Raw genomic sequence first — 13,742 nt, 5'->3', positions numbered from 1 at the left:
CCACAAAACTGCGTAATAAGTCCATTTTTGTTATGAATTTTTATGCGAGGGAATATCAATTTTTATAATTTTTTATAACTTATGATTTAATAATTATTTTGTTTTAAATTTTATTTAAAGAGATAAAAAATTTTATTATAAATTTATACGTATAAGTATCTCATTTATATTGAAGTGAGCTGATGTAAAATAAAATTAAGATTTTCTTTTTTTCGCTATAACAAGTTTAATAGATTAAAAATTATTATTTTACCATAAAATTTTATTTCTTAACAATTTTTTTTAAAATAAAAACATTAAAATGAAAATTAAAGCTAAAAATCGTACCTGTTGAGGTAAGAAAATACAAGTGTAGGGTGCTCCCAAACTCTAAACGATTAATTTTCAATCCAATAAAATTTTATCCATTATTTTTTATGAAGAAAAGCTGCGAGATTTCGAGTGATAGAGAAATTTGTAGCTGACATAATAGTATAGGGGAGCATTTGGTGCCCACAATAATCCTCATCTTATCCTCCACCTTCATTCTGGAATTGCCCCACAACCTCTCAATTTTGTTTCCTTTTTCTTTCCCTGCTGAAAAGGAACAGCAATTATGTAATATTATGCAATGGTTAACACGCATAAAAGCTATCGTTTATTTGTTATAATAAATAATAATTCCACTATATATATTCTTAAGTTTATATATTTTTTAATGACACATATCACATACAAGTTAAAATAATAAGTTTATCATATATCTCCTCGTTGTTTAGTTTAAAATAATTATTTAATAGTTTTTTAATTTTCAATATAATAACTTAATTCGCTATAAAATTACACGAGTTTAAATTTAATATATTATTAGTATAATTTTTTTTATAACAACATCAACCAATCACATACCACTCAAGATATAACTTTTCAAATAATTATAATACAATCAAGTAAATATTTTTCAATAATAAGAAATTCATAATTAATTAACAGTATAATATCCTATAATACAAACACCAAATAATATCACTTATTTAATAGTAATTTTATAATCTTACGGGATTAAAATACTATTTATTAGTTGGATCGCTCCAGTGTTATGCATCTCATTAGTTGGATACTGAACTTAATTTGCTAGAAATGGAATACACATATTAAGTAAGCAAACTAGATAGTTTTTATTTTCAAAGACTTGATAGTATTTAAGATGTTGAAATCAAGAGACAGAAACATGAAACATTATTACTACATCAGCTGGAGTTCTAGACAAGTTTATTATCTTTACATTAAGACACATGTAAATGAAGAAACATGGGTGTTTTTATTTTGGTCTACAAAGAAGAAAGTGAAACAATGGTTATCTTGATGACTGTGTTAATAGGCATTTAAGTCCAATTTGGAGGCTAAAAGACTATTCAGCAATTCTCACGTTGACACCCCTTTTGGTGCTTTGTTACTTGGTGCCGTTTATTTTGTCTCACGTATCTGTATCTTCTTTGACTCAATGTGCTTCACCGCTTGCTGCTGCCTATGAACCAACATCAGCATCCCTTGTTGCTGTACGTCTGTGACACACAAAATAGACACTTTAAGAAGCGTGCCATTTCATCCTATTTCTCCATGCCATCACATTCACAACGTCATGCCACATTAAGTCACTGTCAGAGCACACAGAAATTATTGGTTCAAAACCGCTATAATACTCTTTTTTAAAGTCAAAAAATGGGTTTTTTGAATTGCTTGAAGAGGGTATCTATTTTCTGAAACTAGCATATCTGAAAATACACCTAAAGGAATCAAATCTCTCGTCTTAATGTGATATTAGACTATCGATAAAGGATTACTAACAGACAGATAAGATTATTATTTTTTATTGCATTTGATTTTGTCACACCAATAGGATGTATATATCTTTGCAAAAGAGAGATTACAAAATATATGATGAATGATATGATAGAAAAAGAAGCGAGAGATAAAAACAATATAAAATGAATGAAGGAAATGCATCATAAAACAATTAATGTCTTCATCAAATTTTTGGTTTCTAAAATTCTATGATTTATTTATTTTTAAATAAATAATTTATATTTATTTTGGTTATAATGGTTTATTGTATTTATTTATTTATTTTTATCTGATCATTCCAAATATTATAAAATTTTCATTTAGTCACTCAATTCAAGGGTGATTAAATTATAAAAAAAATATGATATTTAGAAAGATTGAATAAAAAATTATAATATTTAAAAAATCATAAGATAAACAAATATTATCAGTGAATAAAACATATCACAAAAAATGATTTTAAAAAATTAAAAATGAAAGACTAAATAAAAAACAACTTTAATGTAAAAAACTAAATAAATTAAGTTGTTTTGATTATTCTAATTTAAACACAACACGTGGTGGGGTAAGATAATGCTGCTGCTTGTTAGATATTGAAATAATTAGTATAGGAACATATTTAAAACGTGTTGGGAAATTTAGTGCAAGTGCAACAATGATGCGTGTAAAAATATTTTGCACTGAATAGATGTGTATAACGTGGTGAAAGTGAAACTGTGAGTGAAACTTGCTAATAGGGCCATAGGCCCAATAATATGCTCGTTAATAAGTCCATTCAAATAACGACATAGGATTGCGATAAAAAAAAAAGGAAGAAAAAAACAATACAAATGATGGAAAATTAAAAACGATGATGAATTATGGGACTGGGACTGGCACTGGCAAACCAGACATGTTTGTTAGCATATACAGCATGTGTGTAGCAGGTATGCGTGCAGAGATAATTTTTCTTAACCGAGACGGGAATTGATTTTAGGTAATTTTTAAGATGATTTATAAATTAAAATAATATTTTATGTTATTTTATATGTAGAACAGTTATTGTTATTAATTTTATATTATAATTATTAATTTTAAAAATATATATAATATTCTTTTAAGTTTATAGATACTGTAACAAATATTTTAATTTTATTTATGTGTGTTTTAAGTTTTTTAAAACTCTACTAAAAATATGATTGGACATGTCTGTGAGTGTGACATATCTCCGAATAAGAATTTAAACTGTGATTTGACACTTTGTATTAGACCTAAATCCATTGATATTTATGATTTATTTAGTAACTATATCCTTCAATATTTAGAAAATTAAAATATGAAAGAATTGAAAAGATTTTCTGAAGGGTAAACATCTATTCATACTATTTTTGAACCAAGTGTGGGTTAGTTATTATACTCCATAATTATTTTTGTATTTTTTTTTTCTAACAATGAATAGATTTATATTTATATTATGATATAAATGTAAACATTGGTTATTGAATACGTGAATTAACTTGTAAGAATTATTCTAATTTATCCTAGATACATGTGTTGTAAGACACATGATAAGTATGTAAAACATAGAACATCAAAATATTATAGTCTTTAATTGAGGCTAAGAAACAAATATGTGCTCATATGTTCTTGATTGTAGAATTTTACTTCCATAATCATAAATCCATTTCTCATTTCCTTATGGGTTCTTATAAAATTTTTCAAAGTTTTATAATTTTGTCATATAATTACAAGGTGCCTTCATGACAAAAATTTAAAGCACACAATTCAAAGGGCTGTAATAATTATTGTTTTTAATCGATCATTCCATCTTTTTTACATACTCCATCTTGGCCACCCGTATCGCTAAAAACAGAAAAATTGTGAAAGGGTATTGTTTTCAAGTGCCATAAGGCCCGTTATGAATATTAATTAAATAAACGATTTTTGTGATTTGAATATTACATCGGTCCACATCTTAATTGAGAGTGTTCTTATTAAAAGAGTAATCACAAGTGCCTTTAATTGAGAGTATTCTTATTGCAGTAGTGGATGGATGACACCTTAATTTTTGAGAACAAATATCGGTCCAAGAACATAAACATGTGTCCTTGGCTGTAAGTGTAACACCTTTCTTGTGTCAGTTCTTAAATATCAGCGCCTAGGACAAACCCTTGCACCAACAGAAGCATGAAATTAACATAGTATTCCCTTTGCTGCAGAGGGATTAGTCTATGAATCATCAACTTTAATAGAAAACCAGGTAGAATTACACAATTGGTGTAATATACATGATGTAAAATGGACACATCCAAGAGATTAAATAAAACCAACTAGTTAGAAGATACCCCATGTACAATTATCCAGTGGGGATGTAATTGAATGAACAAATTCTAACCCACCTCCCCTTTCCTGCAAAATCTAAGGAAAATCCAAAGAGAAAGAAAACCATGTTTTGTCTGCTCAGTCATATAGACCCTCTAGCTCCCAAATATCAACAAGAAAGTCAACCATTTCCTGTCAGGTATAATATTATAACCAGTTAGGGGCATGTACTTATTCACTTGTGCATTAGCATCAACAGATAAATGACCAGAATGCAAGATTGGGAATCCTCTCATATGCAGATTTTATATGACAAAGTCGTGTAAGTTTTGTATTTATCTCTCTCTCTTGATAGACATTAAATGTGTTAGGTTCTTTAAAATCTAATAGAGAGATAGGTACAAAATTTGTACATGATGAATCATGTAGAAGAACATGACAGAAATTCCTATGCAAGCAAGAACTTACTCCAAGAGGAATGGGCTGGGGAAAAGGCTTGCTAGACCCCAGTAAACTCTCGTAGGATGCATTCCAACTGTAAAACATAAATTCTAGAATTAGAGTCTGACAAACTTCTTGAAAAGTAACTTTGAATTGAATGCTATAGCTATAGACCAATGCCAACTCTCCCACCTCTCGGTCAATTTCTTTACTATGCTCTTGCACCTGATCATCTGTGCATATTTTACTTGCAGCAGAAGATCTTTAAGGTCAAAACAATAGAATTCTCACTTTTTAATGAAAACCAAGGGAAATAACAAGAGGAAAATTCTGTTTAGTACTTGAAGTTGTGATGTCGGTTGAAGAAGCTTGGTCAATGAGATAGAAGAACAGGCTACAACCCGAAAATGCACAGATCAGGGCACAAATGATCACGGAAAAGTAAGGAATACTATATTTGCCTTTGTAATATGTTCATTTGACAACTCAAAACTTAAGGCTTCCTGCAGAAAGCTTAGATATTTAGTTACCTTATTCTAGGTTCTCCAACTTGTTTCTTATTCTCAAGCCTTCTATTTCCAACCCACTCTTGCCTTGTCTGGTTCCAGAGAAGAAGGCCTGCATACATCAAACCTTTAAGTCATTAAAAGTATAACAACCAGCTGATAGATATGTCAGATATGTCAAAAAATAGAGGAATGAAATAAATATCCTATAAAACTAAAAATAAAATTATATAAACCAATCACAGAAAATCCTGAAAACTAGTTCTTAATTTCAAGTTCCATAAGTAGCAATTACATGTGATTAAACAGATTACATCAAGATGAAATAAATTACAGTTTACAAGAAAAGGTACAAAGAGAAAGGTGTAATATAATAAGACAATAACCTGTAGCAGTGTATCCAATTTGCCCGAAGGAGAAAGAAAAGAGTGAAAGGAAAAACAAAAATGTAAAGTGGCAGCTGCATTGGAGAACCAGCATTAGGAAGTGACAAATTCAAGATATTTATAGGCAGTTGAATTGCAAGGGTCAAAGAATTTAGTTTAAAAATTCCTTAAAATTATTACAATACTTGACATGATTGTTTCCCCAGTAGAGAAATTAGATATAAGTCTGGCATCTTGTTTCCACAGTAGAGAAAATTGCTACGCAGAAGATACAGGATTACAAGCACTGTTTGATAAAGTATGAGACTAACAGATGAGCCAACAAAGATAGTAGTAAATAATCTGGCAAATAACAGAGAACTTGCCATGATTGACAAATTCAGGAGAATCAATCTGAATTCCAGCACTACTTTGAGGATCAGAAGGATGGTTTGATAGGCCAATTGATGAGATGCTTTTCTGAGACTGAAGTGCACTCTGATCTATTTCAAAAGCACTGCTGCTCCAAAAATCATCTGATCTGTAGTCTTTGTCCATTGCTTGGCCTTGAGTTCTTAGTTGCTTAGATGCATCATCAATTGAAATAATTACAGGAGGTTTTGGGAAGCATCCAAGGCAACCTCTGTTCTGTTACAAAGCAGGTTCAACCACAAGCTTGATTAACACAAACTATTAACTATAATTAACCTATCAGATTGGATTAAAAGATGACATCGAAGACAAGAACTGCAGGTACCAATTGAAATTGAACAACTTATCAAGCGTAGTTCACTCCATTTACACTTTTTTATTTTTTATCAGGCCTAAACATTACATATACCTTAAAGGGAAAATAAAACAGACAGAATGTAACAGGCAACTTTGTGGTTATATTCACTCAAGTATTTTGGTATGATATTTTTGTTGGAGGTTGTCTCAGGTCGATTAGCATATTGAACAAATAAGACCTTCCTATAACTCGTGTGTCTTTCACTCTTTCTCCATTGCATGATAAAAGAACAGGTTTCAAATTTTAGTGTTTCCGTTAGACTACAGTCAATGCCTGAAAATGGTAAACCTGCACAATAAGTTCTTAGTACCCAGTTGGAACTTCCAAGTTTTCATTCACTAACTCATTTGATTAAACCAGCAAGATCATTTATGATTTAAATTATGAACTATCTACAATAACTATTTCGTGCAAATATAGATAAACAGAAACATCCTTATCCTCCACATTTTAATGTCAAATAACATGGAAGGCACCTGCTATATATTGGAATAAAAAAAAGTTCACATGGATTTGTTCTCAGGTTTTAGAGTTAAGAGGGCAGGATTACAATAGCTACAAAATAGCACCTTCCCGGGCACAACTCAGTAAAAATAAACAGCAGGATTTCTTCCCAGAGAATCTTCCCAACTGAGTTAATAAACAGCATCTACTATACTTAAATCCTACTGATTCATGGTACAAGCTTCTGAGGAATCCAAGAAAAGAATCGAAAAACAATAAAGTTCCACCAAGTTTGCCAGGTCATCACCAGATCTCACGCTTGCTTAGAAAGCAAGCAATTACAAGCAAATATTCCCAAATATGATTAAAAGAGTATCAAAAGCTAAGAAAAAGACCAAGAAATACCCAGAAAGCCCAGAAGAGGCAAAGCATTATAAAAATATCAAATTTTTAGTTTCCTGAAATTCCATAACTACAAAATCAGCAACACTTCACCACCTAACTAAGGCAACCAGTTCTATGCTTTCCTTTGAGGCAAAGGCAAGTGATCTTAGATCTGACGTATCGCAGTTTCTGAGTTCATTTTCTTCCCTTAAACTTGTTCCCAAACTCACTCAGAAATCTGAGTAAATTAAAATTATAGGTGTGTGCGCGTTAAAGAGATCTCCTTGATGGTTCATGTCAAATTGGGTAGAACCTTACAAGTATATCGATGTGAAAAATTAAATCTTTTTAATGTTCTTGTTTCTGGGACCATACGAAGAAAGAGATAGAACAGAAAACTCACCCCATGCAAGTGAGAATCTGACAGAGCCAAGGGGGAACATATCTACAGATATGCATTTACAGAAAGTTAGGGCAGAGATCTGTTACCAAAATTTCTGAAGCCAGGACTCAGATAATTCAATTGCCTGCATGCAAACTTTTTTTATAATTAAAAAAAAAAGGGAAAGAATCTCTCAGAATTTAATAAAGCAATGAACGAGAATAAAAGCCAGAAAATGTTCCAGGTGTTTGGTACTTTGGTTTCGGTCCTTTCGGATGATAATAATGATGATATTAATAATAACAATAATAATAATAATAATAATCTTACTAACCGGATGCACTAATTAAAAAATTTAAAATAATTTTTTATTAAAAATTATGAAAACAAATATTAATAGCATTTTTAATTTTTAATTGATATTTAAGAATAATAAAATAATTAGCATTTACCTGATTATAAAAACAGGGGACACGGGGGAAAGTTTTTAGTGTCAATGGGCCTCAAAGAAATTTCTGAGTCCCTTCCGAAACGTTAAATTTTCATTTTCCAACAACAGGGTTTGTGCCCTCTTTATTTTCAAATGTTTGGATAAGATCAATGGAATTCTGTGCCCCCTAATTGAAAATAAAGTTGGGCAGGCCAACAACATCCTCTTCTTTTTATTCAAAGGTTTTTTTAACTCCTCCTCAGATTGGTTAAAAAATTAGTAAATAATAATTTTTACTTAAAATATAAAATATATTTTTACATATTTTAAATAATTTTTTAACCAATGTTTTAGCATTTTTCTTTATTTAATAAGGCAATTTATAGTTTACTTTTCGGTTCATCATGAGACATTTTTGGAGCTCCTGCCCAAGACTTATCTCTTGCTGAATTGGGCGATGCCGATGTAGACTTGGTTGTGATGTTACCGGAATTAGACCCGTACATAGTACGAAGGGTGTCTAAAAAAATTTATTGTTAGATTTTTAATTATTCTATTTTTATGAAAAGTTTTAATAAAAATTATTATTAAATATAATACAAGCTTAAATATTTGTCAATATGATTAACAATATTTTAAATTTTTGATTAATTTTTTTTTCTAAATTTTAATTTTTTAAATGATCTTTATTATTAATTTGTGAGATATGTCAATGATCTTAATATATATATATATATATATATATATATATATATATATAAACAACAATTCTTTTGTAAGTTTTTATACTTTTTTATCACCCAATTTACAAATATTTTTTTTCCTGATTATTGTATTTGAGAAATATTAACTGTCCAAAAATCAAAAGATTTCCTTTTTCCTTTTAATAGTCAAATGAGGGGGGGGGGGGGGGTAAGTATAATTTAGTAAAACTTTTTGAATTTAAAGAAAAAAGTGCTCAACCTGAAAACAAGTCTTTACATTTATTATTATATATACATGGCAACAATGATTATTTTTATAACTATATATTGAAATTTCAACACACTTCTCCCAACAAGTAATTACACTGTTTAACATCTAAAACTTGTTTCACAAACTGGGGTAGGCAGTTACTTTGATGAGCACAACACTAGCTAGGTGGTGAGAATTGGAGGAAGATAATCTGATTTGGAACCAAGAATCCGAGCCTTGGTGTCAGGAAAATATTCAAACCCTGGAAGAGTTGCTATTTTTCCATCGTATGTTACTTCTACGGGGTAGCGCAAGAGATGGTGAAAAGTGTCATATTCATCAAAAGCTTCATTAGAGTATTTGTCCCAGTTGATCTGTGCAAGATGATTCACAAGCCTGATGCAGTCCAACCTTTGTGGATTGTCAAAAATGCTTGTATCAGGAAGATCCCCAAGATGCTCATACCATAGTGCACGTCGAAATCCATATATTTGTCCTCTTGGTGGCCCTTCTGATACTATATGACCTGGTTGGAATCCACCCATTGCAATCTCACTGTCCCTTGCTCCATCCATTGATCTTTGGTTTATGTTGGCAGAACCAATGATTATGTATTCATCATCAACTGAAGCAAGTGAAAGTCACCACAACATGTTAGTTAATATCATATCTGATGAAGTCTCAAGACATGACTAGATAAGAGTTTATAAAGACTAATTTTGAAATTGAGTCACACGTTAACCCAAATTAAGTATAATGAAACATGAAAGGACCAAAAAATGTTACACATAAATAAGAGGTCTTGGATTGGAAATCTTACCTATCATCATCTTGGCATGAACATAGATCATGAATCTCCTAGACTGTTGTGCTCTACTATAATCACTATTAGGCTCTGGTGCCTCTGGAGGAGTGTATTCTTTATCTTTCTTTCCCTCACGATTTCCAAGGCAGAAAAAGGTTAAGTAGTCCCTTGGGTTGGCTTCAATTCGCTTTCTTCGAATGGCTTCAGCTATATCAGAATACATCATCTCCATTGTTCTCCTTTGCCAGTCTAATATTGCTTGAACTGAAGCACTTTCAGGAATGCCTTCTGGCCACATTGGTATAACAATATACACACAAAACCTCTCTCCTGCTTCAATCTTGTCAACGATCTTCAGTGACAGTTCCTTTGGTATAAGATGCAAAGCACCAATATCCTCAACTTTAATATCACGTGCTTGCCAACCATATGAACTCCCTAGGAAATACTGATTTTCAATGTAGATAAAGTTCTTTGCACGCCTAATAGCATTTATATAAGCATCCTGAATGCTTCTGTCAATGATGTTATCTTTCCCACTAACAAGGCCAAATTCAGCTGCCTCTTCTGGGTCTTGAGGGAAGCCAAAAGCAGCACCACCATCAATGGATCTGAATAACTGAACATTCCATACTTCATTTTCATCCGACCTTGCCACAGTGGATTGAGGGAGAAGATAATCATCAAGCATGCTTGAAGGGAGTAGGAACTTTTTTCCAACCTGCTTCTCCCACCTTTGCTGAAAATTGAACAAAACATCCCATGCAATGGGTCCTTCTAGCTTGCAGTGAATGTCATGCCATGGCTCTCTTGGACCACCTTTCTTGATGGAAGCGCCTGGGAAGTTTGGCTGATGGAAATCATCATGATGGACTGTGTTCAAAGTTGAAAATAGAGGATGTTCTTGAGTATCATACCTCCCATCACAAAGATCAATGCCACCAAGGAAACTTGTGATTGTTCTCTGCCGTCTCCCCACATCAGCACCACCAAGTTGTCTATCAACAACTATAGTTTTTTGGTGATGAGTGAACATTGCTGAGATTTCAAAACCTTGAACTACGCTTCTTCCATCATCCGGGTTCCGAGGGCACAAAACACAACGCACATTTGTGTTTTTGAAGTATTCTGCAGTTTCTTGATCATGGGTTGCCATCAAACCATCTTTCTTGAAGTCTGGAACAGAAGTTCTGTCATCCCAAACAAGCATAAGAACAGTGACACCTTCATCAGCTTTCTGCTTGAGTAGTTCCCCAAGGGTGATTCTTGTTCTTGACTCATTTGGATCTCTAACCAAGGTTATTTCAGTGTAAACAGACCAGCCAGTTATGTAAATCAAGTGCTTAGCATCCATAATGGCAGCATAAATATCTTCCCAACATTTCCTATGCTCATAATTTCCTCCGGATATAGGGATCCATGGCACGTGACGATCTGAAACATGGGCATCTTGGTACAAAGTAACTTCGCAACCAGTTTTTTGACGGAAGAAGGTGTGAGGAACTCCTTCAAACCATGGAGTCCTTATTCCTCGAGACCAGGTTATGTCATTCTTAGCATCAATATATTGCATACGGACGTGGATTTTGGAGCCACTTGGTATGGGCTTATGGTCCTCATCTAATATATCGACCCATGTATCCACTATGTTGCCTTTCATGGCTTGCTCAACAGGAACATAAGCTCTTCCAATTAGAGTTGCTCCAATTGGGTCATCTTGTTTCACTGTGAATATAATGTTTGAGATGTAATGGGCACAATATATGTGAAAGGTCTCGTACCACTTGGGGTTGGAGGGTCGATTGTTTATCATTCTAGTCCTTCCAACCCTTGCCTTATCTAAATCAACCGTTGCATAGAGACCCATACTGATAATCTGTTAAACAATTTTGCATGTTAAGATTTAGGACTTCGAAGGAAATCTCACATGTAAGCAGAGAAAATGAAGTGTTGCTTAAAATAAAAAAATTTCAAATTGCCTAAGCTAAAGAGAGGTATGTCAAGAATTAAGATACCTCGGGTTGGCATTGGCATTGGCACAACAGAAAACTCTTGAGTTGGGACAGAAATCTCTTCCCCACACTTGTACTTGTACCCTTGTTTACAAAATTTGAAAGCAAAAATGAACGTTAACAAAAACACAGAATAAGAGTTCGAATAAGTTTGTGTTTGGGTGAGCCTACTTGATTATGTAGTTTATTTTGTTTATAATTAAGTTTGAAGTAAGGAGATCTATTCTTAGAAACTTGTTTCTTAAAAGTATATTTGTAGTAAAAATTAGTGTAATTTTTTTAATTCGATGCAAAAACTACAATTTAAGTCGTTAGTTAAAATGGGAGTTTTAAGACAATTTTGATTGAGAGTTTCTAATTAATCATTAATATTTTTATACAAAATTATAAACAAAATTATGTTATGATGGAATAAATGTGATTCTACCTCAACTTAACTTGAATCCAAACATGCACTAAATGTTTCTTTTCTCTAACATAGATAGTAAACTATAGTGCTGTTAAGATTTGATACATACAGAATTAGTTCATATTTCTGATGACAAATTCTTGGGAGAATAATTATAATAACTAATAAAGATCATACAACAATGCACATTATTGCTAAACAAGCTTTCAAGTCCATCCACATAAAATCAAATGGGAAATAAGTTGATGTTAAATTATTATTTGTACTAGCATATATATATTAATGGATTTAATAACTTCTAGATTTACATTAATTTTTTTTGTTGGGAGTTTACATTAATTTGATTGCAGCATATGAACGTCCTTCATATGAAACATACAAGATGCAATTCTAATTCAACGGAGGAGGAAAATAGCTTGGAACTTAGTAATGTTTATTGTTTTTAACGATATTTATTAAGAGTAGAACAAGAGAGGAAGTTTTCTGATTAAGGCACCTTTAAGCAGAGATTGAAATTGCACTCATTTAAAGTTTGTAGCGTATCGACTTCATATATGGTCACATCGAGCCTCCCGTGCAGCAAATGCGGCATTATTTGTGCTGTGAAAAGAAGTGAGTAAAGAGAAAGATATTTAGCTTTCAGTTTCCATAACACAACACGTGCATGTTACATACTTTAAATGGCTAGAATCAATGACACGCAAGAACACATAATAGAAGTTTGTGTAATAAACATGCTTACATGGAAATGAAGGTTAAGGATGAAAAATGTTGACGATGGTACGGTCCTTATATATATACATACCATGAAGACCTTTTAATGTTATACATTTATAGGCACAGTGGAGATGGGTACATAGAAGGAAGATATGATATGATATGATATGATACATATTCTGTCTTAATTCTCAAGCAAGATATTTATTGTTATAAACACAAGTTCGAACAACAAAGATTCTTTTGCAATTTCTCAAGTTGGAATTAGTTCCCACCTTAACATTCAAGGAAGAAGAATTTTACAAGAAAGGCTCAAATTACAATTGGACTACCCATTTATAATTTTATTTCTATTTCACTCAAGTATTTCAAACATGGAAAAAGTAACAATAGAACATAAAAGTGGCCCCTTTTATATTCATCTGATTTTTTTTTCTTTTTTGGGAAAGGAATGGGGGGTCCATTATATTTTTCCGATTAAGGTAAGAATTTTGTGATGCGTTCAGTGGATTGAAAGGCATCTAGTCACTGAAAGAATGGGGAACATGTCTCAAAGCAATTCTTGTTTAAAAATTTTGAAGGGTGATTTCTTTTTTGATGTAAGAATTTTAAAAATTTAATATTTGTGTCTAATATAAACACATCATTTTTTTTAAATCATAGTAATTAAATTTTTTTAATCGGTAAATAATTAATTTATAAATGCCTTTAGATATTATGTAACGAATAATTTTTATCTATACGCACTGAAAAAAGAGAGATGAAAATAGCATAGACAAAACTTGATGTTCAACTTTTATAATCAATTATTAAATACTTTGATAAATAATTAATAGTTTAAATAAAACATTTTTGTAAAAAACAAAACATTTTAAAATTTACTATCATCGTTGTCCGAAGAAGCACTTCACGGCAATATGCAGCGCGATCCGGCAAGAACACAGAAATTAAATCTCAGATCATTGGTGATTGTTTAGC

General features: G+C 31.8%; 2 protein-coding genes across 7 annotated transcripts; both read right to left on the bottom strand.

Annotated features, from left to right (window-relative positions):
• Window positions 1–3,655: 3,655 nt before the first annotated feature.
• LOC113865954 lies at window positions 3,656–7,637 on the bottom strand. Of its 6 annotated transcripts, none has more exons than XR_003505028.1 (6): window positions 7,459–7,637; window positions 5,824–6,080; window positions 5,097–5,184; window positions 4,594–4,660; window positions 4,149–4,317; window positions 3,656–3,973 (listed from the first exon to the last, which is right to left on the bottom strand). XR_003505028.1 is itself a non-coding variant. In XM_027500783.1 (6 exons), the coding sequence occupies exons 1-6, from the start codon at window positions 7,512–7,514 to the stop codon at window positions 3,948–3,950; spliced, it is 558 nt and encodes a 185-aa protein (XP_027356584.1). In that variant the 5' UTR covers window positions 7,515–7,637; the 3' UTR covers window positions 3,656–3,947. The 6 variants fall into 6 exon arrangements, 4 of the variants coding, with proteins under 4 accessions (XP_027356584.1, XP_027356586.1, XP_027356588.1 ...); XM_027500783.1 differs by having other exon boundaries at window positions 4,149–4,212; XR_003505029.1 differs by lacking the exon at window positions 3,656–3,973 and adding an exon at window positions 4,759–4,960 and having other exon boundaries at window positions 4,257–4,317.
• A 1,337-nt stretch (window positions 7,638–8,974) lies between these two features.
• LOC113865951 (phospholipase D alpha 1-like) lies at window positions 8,975–12,891 on the bottom strand. Its single transcript, XM_027500780.1, has 5 exons — window positions 12,790–12,891; window positions 12,544–12,647; window positions 11,642–11,722; window positions 9,642–11,502; window positions 8,975–9,446 (listed from the first exon to the last, which is right to left on the bottom strand). Exons 2-5 carry the CDS (start codon window positions 12,637–12,639, stop codon window positions 9,004–9,006), a joined length of 2,481 nt encoding a protein of 826 aa, XP_027356581.1. The 5' UTR covers window positions 12,640–12,647; window positions 12,790–12,891; the 3' UTR covers window positions 8,975–9,003.
• Between the last annotated feature and the right edge of the window lie 851 nt (window positions 12,892–13,742).

Source organism: Abrus precatorius, unplaced genomic scaffold (genome assembly GCF_003935025.1).
Source record: "Abrus precatorius isolate BTA unplaced genomic scaffold, Abrus_2018 Scaffold4, whole genome shotgun sequence".
Lineage (NCBI taxonomy): Eukaryota > Viridiplantae > Streptophyta > Magnoliopsida > Fabales > Fabaceae > Abrus > Abrus precatorius.
The sequence above is the reverse complement of the archived record's forward strand: the minus strand, read 5'-3'. Positions and strand labels throughout refer to the sequence as shown.